Source organism: Lathyrus oleraceus, chromosome 7 (assembly GCF_024323335.1).
Source record: "Lathyrus oleraceus cultivar Zhongwan6 chromosome 7, CAAS_Psat_ZW6_1.0, whole genome shotgun sequence".
Classification (NCBI taxonomy): domain Eukaryota; kingdom Viridiplantae; phylum Streptophyta; class Magnoliopsida; order Fabales; family Fabaceae; genus Lathyrus; species Lathyrus oleraceus.
Genome location: NC_066585.1, coordinates 198,969,630 through 198,975,076, shown reverse-complemented (window position 1 = coordinate 198,975,076; position 5,447 = coordinate 198,969,630). Strand labels below are relative to the sequence as shown.

Genomic DNA, 5,447 nt, shown 5'->3' with positions numbered 1-5,447 from the left:
CATAGAGATTAGACGTGTTCGCGGTGCGGTTTGGACGGTTTTGACGCTAAAATTTATCTGAACTGCAAGAGAAAAATGTGCGTTTGGTTCGGTTGACTTTTAGAAATAAAATTGAACCAAGCCAAACCAAACCAATGCAGTTTGATTCAGTTCGAATGGTTCACTTTTTTACAAATTTTTGTTGAACTATACATACACATATAGAGGACAATATAACTTTGTGTTTAGTCATTCATACATTACCAAATAACAACAAAATTTAGCATATTTGGACAACAACTTCCCATTTAATATATAAAAATCACATTAGACAAAACTACAATAATAAACATAAAACAATAGCATAAAACAATAACAAAAATATTATAGCGAACCAAAAAAGTAGAGGAAATGAGAGATTAGTGAAGATTGAAAAGAAAGAATAGAAGAAATGAGAGATTAGAGAAGAATATGTGCAATAAAAATGAAATTGAAAGAGAGAACAATAGCATAAAAATGAGAATATGAAAAAGAAAAAAAATATAAGAGAGTAGAGATCAGAGAAGAAGAGGCGAGTTGTACCTAGAGAAGAAGTCGCGATTTGAGAATGTTGAAATTGAAACCTTAAGTACGAAGAAGATAATATCATTCGTAATTGTAAGGCTAAGACATAATAGATTTGGGTTGGATATGAGTTAAGTGAAGTTTGGGTTGTAACATAATGCGGTTTAACTTGTTTTGGTTCAGTTTGCAAAATACATACCACAAACTAAACCAAATCGCGTGATTTTGTAAAAAAATGACTCAAACACATATGAATCAAATGCGGTTTCTTACGATTTCGACTTGATTTGGTTCGTTTGAGGTTTTCTATCATGAAATGGTCCATATGCTAACTCAGCAAATGGGCACCATAATGAGACCTTTAATCCAGGATTAGACCCAGAGTTACCAACAACTGGCAACTCAAATGACCCGAATAGGGGATTTCCCAGGGGCTCCTAGAGCGCAAGTTCGTCAGAACCCCTCACCTCCGCCTCGACCGGACACCCCGGTCCGACAACAGGAGATGGCAGACGAAACGGTCGAACAAGAATACCAAGAGTTCAAAAAAATTCATAGGGTGGCTCGAAGACCTCCCGTGGTTTCAGTTGATATGAACCAGGATCCCGACCATGTGGTCAGGAAGATTCGACAAGAGACAGCGGTTGGGGAGCAAAACCTAGAGGCTATTGTCGAGCGGATCATAGTGCAAAATGAAATAAGTCCAGGCCTACTAAGGCCAAAATACTCTTCGCCTTTACCAGATTTTATTTTACAAATAGAATTTCCTAAGGGGTGGAAAGTTCCAAAATTCACCAAGTTCGCCGGAGATACCAAAGAATATATCGTCGAACATGTTGCCAGATATCAAATTGAAGCTGGAGACATAGCGAATAATGAGGATTTGAAGTTGAAATACTTTCCAAGTTCTCTTACCAAAAATGTGTTTGCATGGTTTACGACGCTGCCTCCATAATTCGTTCAAACATGGACACAATTAGAGAGATTGTTCCATGAACAGTTCTACCTGGGTGTCATACCCCAAAATTTTCCCGTTAAGTTTTCAAGACATTCTAATCCATCTTCAAGACATTGATGTTAAAGGAACAAGGGTCCAGCGCACAGGTTACCAAATCCAGAAGATGACCTAAACTGGCATGCTCGCTAGGCGAGCAAACCCTTCGCTAGGCGAAGCCCACATGTCATTCCTCGCTCCAGCAAGTTTTGATGAATTAGCTACTGGAATCCTTCGCTAGTTGCTCACCTAGCGAGTCCTTCGCTAGCTCACTCGCCTAGCGAGCTCACGAAATACCAGAAAATTTTGGGCTTAATTCTGAGCCCACCAAGACAATTATTATAAATACCAGAACTTCATTCAAAAGAGGACAGATAGAGAGAGACGGAGGACAGAGAGGGAACAAGAAAACCCTAACAGAGGCAACCGGAAAAACCCTGGAGGCTAACGAAGAGAATTCAGAGTAACCCCCGGATACCCCGAAGGAAACTCATCTGTACAAAGGTTACCTCCGCCCAACTCAATCTGGTACAAACCATAAGAGTGATCTGCAAGTCCAACGGTGCAATTGCAATTGCCAACAGGTTTGCCACACCCCACTATTTTATGCCCCTAATTTGACATCTTCAAAGACATGAGGCATTATGATTGAATTTCTAAATGTATCATTAGGTTTTGCATATGGGTTTAAGTATGCATGAATGTGTAACACGATATCTTGAATGTTTAACCATGTAATTTCTGTAATGGATGCCATAGGGTTTGGGGTTCCTGAAATTGCACTGTTATCAAAGAAGAACCCAGAACCCGCAGCCGTTCGCTAGCACTTCGCTGAGCGAACATGTAGCGAAGGTTCGCCAAGCCTTCGCTAGGCGAGGCAGTAGCGAACATGATAGTATTTGTTTTTTTCGTTTGCATTCTAATCTGTTATGTACTTGATTGACATGTTTTCTATTGCATCTACACGTTGTTGCCTGACACTATTATTGCTGTGATTCTTTTGTTTGGTGCAACTCTTGGTTGCACCCTAGCTTGGTAATCTAACCCGTTTGTTAAATGTTTGTGAGGGTTCCCATACTCCTGAAGAGACAGTTTGCTAGGTATTCCACTTTATTTGTGGGATACCCTTGTGAATATTCATTTTAATTACTTGACTGATTACATTGCCTTCGAACATATGATCTGGGCCCTCTCTTTGTTGCCTTACGATATTACGGCCATGTCCCGCGAATGTAAGGATACCCTTAGCAAAGACCCTTCGGTTAAATCATCATAGTCCCTCGAATGTTGCCTTCGAATACATGACTTTGTCCCTCGATGACCCTTCGTGGTAGCCTACGTTTAAATGATGATCGTCCCTTCGAATGCTAAGGTATCCTTACAAATGTTGCCTTCAATGACCAATCGACGACCCTACGATGTCCCTTTACATCCAAAGGATAAGACTACTTACTTCTCAATAGTAAGGACAGTTTTACCCTCTTAAGGATAGGAAATACCTATAAAGACCTTGGTTAAGTATAACTCTTAAATGCTTGCTCGCAGCTTAAAATACTTTTCACACCTCCCACTTTTCAAAACATCTTTTAGAAAATCACCACTTGGTATACATTCGCACCAGAATCATCGCCGAGTTATATTTTTCTAAACATCTTTCAAAACTAAACGAGATAAACACTTTGTATACATTCGTACAAGAATCATTACAAAGTTAAACTCTCCTTTCAAAATATTTTCTAAACACACCACATTTCCCCAATACTTTCTCAAACAAGGAAAACATAAGTGAGTTAAGCAATTAAGAGCCCATGGATAACCATGGATACAAAGGGTGCTAACACCTTCCCTTTGTATAATGTACCTCCCGAACTCAAAATCTAATCAAGGTCTTTCCTGTTCTTTTCCGCCTTTCCTTATTGGATAAAAGAAAAGTCGGTGGCGACTCTTGCTATCCGCGACATTGCTTTTCAAAGCAAAACACAAAAGTCAGTTCACCGTATAACAAAACTGGCGACTCTGCTAGGGACCTTAAAAAGAGAGGTTACCTTAAAAATATAAGGTCATTTATGTTTTCGAATTGTTCCTTTGTCTGATTTACTTTTAAGGGATTGTTTGGGTATTCTATGCTTGAGTGAAAGATCCTACACCCGGATCTAGTGTACCTTAGGTAAGTAGCAAGAGATCATCGCGACTGTACGACGTATACTGGAATGGTTAAAATGATGGCTACGGTTAATGTGACACTTTAGATGTCCTGATGTTCCTCATGTTTACTTGAGAAAAAATTTGGCGTCTGCGTGGTGTCATCAAAGCATTAACCAGACCTTTAGAACCCTAATTGACTCATCTTAGCCATTAGAAAGTAGTGAGATAACTGACTTCGGTTCCGACTGGGGTTGGTTGATACTCGATACTACACTCTTTGAGATTGGACTTTAGGGAAATTTTGGTCAACCGCTTGGTGTTGCACTGAAGTGGACTTAAGGAAAGGTCGATGATTTGAGATCCTTCTAGAACCCGGTTACTATTCTAGGACAGGTGGAACCAACCAAACTTCAGCGGGGAGGGTACTTACCTATGGAACTCATGCAAGCCTTAAAACCTAGGAATGATTGCGGTGTAACTTGTTTGTGTTTGTTACTTACTTAACACCATGACATCATAACATCATAACATCATGACATCATGACATTGTACTAACCATTTCAAGGACTTAGGGATTTAACTTTGCTCTGTTTTGCAAGGCTATGGCTTCTAGGAAGACCATCCGGATCAATCTTGTAGCGATCTCTCCTCAACTCAAGAATTTAGTGTCAGAGCTTCCCGATCATGCTCAGTTCATCAAGAAACATGGTTCTCTCCTCAATTTAGTTACCACCGGTTTCAAAGAAGATATGATGCGAGTTCTATTCCAGTTCTTCGATCCTAAACATAATTGCTTCACCTTCCCAGATTATCAGTTGGTACCCACATTAGAAGAATTTTCCAGGCTGCTTGGGATACCTATCCTTGATCAAACACCTTTCAGTGGTTTAGAAAAGATTCCGAAGTCTGAAGAAGTTGTCGCGGCTTTACACATGACAAAGTCCGACATTGAAACTAATTGGGTAAGAAGAAGTGGAGTTAAGGGTTTACTTTCCAAATTTATGATAAATAAGGCCCGAGAATTCCTAAAAGTTATGAATGTCCATGCTTTCGAAGATGTTCTAGCAATACTAATCTATGGTTTGGTGCTATTTCCTAACCCGGATCAATTCATAGACATGAATGCTGTTAGGATATTTCTCGCTCATAACCCTGTGCCCACCTTGCTTGAAGACATTTTGCATTCCCTTCACACTCGTACTATGAAAAGGCAAGGGACTCTCATGTGCTGCGTGCCTTTATTATCTAGGTGGTTTATTTCGCACCTTCCTCAATCAGTCTTGAAGAATGAGCAAAATTTGAAATGGTCTCAAAGGATAATGTCGCTCTCCCATTCAGACATCCGTTGGTGCCCCCAACCCAAAGAAAATGTTATCATCATTGACCGTTGTGGGGAATTCTCTAACATACCACTCCTGGGGATAAGAGGAGGTATTACTTATAACCCAGCTTTAGCCCTACGTCAGTTTGGTTATGCTCGAAGAGATGGTCCACATGAAATAATTATTCAAGGCACTGTGTTTGACTATGACAACGACTCTCAAGGTCTCCGTCAAAGGTTTGTACGAGCTTGGGGCATGGTGAAAAGAAGTACTTAAGGACAGAAAAACTCTATTCCTATGGAACCTTATCTCATATGGGTACGCGCCAGAGCTCGTGAGCTTACCATGCCATATCTTGCAATCGGACCTCTGATTGTCGAACCAAAAGTTGAAGGAGGTGCCCCTCAGATCATTCCTTATCCAGATATGCCTACCAATGTTGA

At 40.2% G+C, this 5,447-nt stretch overlaps 1 protein-coding gene across 1 annotated transcript; it reads left to right on the top strand.

Annotated features, from left to right (window-relative positions):
• Positions 1 to 949: 949 nt before the first annotated feature.
• Positions 950 to 1,498, top strand: LOC127102903 (uncharacterized). Its single transcript, XM_051040224.1, has one exon. It carries the CDS (start codon positions 950 to 952, stop codon positions 1,496 to 1,498), a length of 549 nt encoding a protein of 182 aa, XP_050896181.1.
• Positions 1,499 to 5,447: the final 3,949 nt, after the last annotated feature.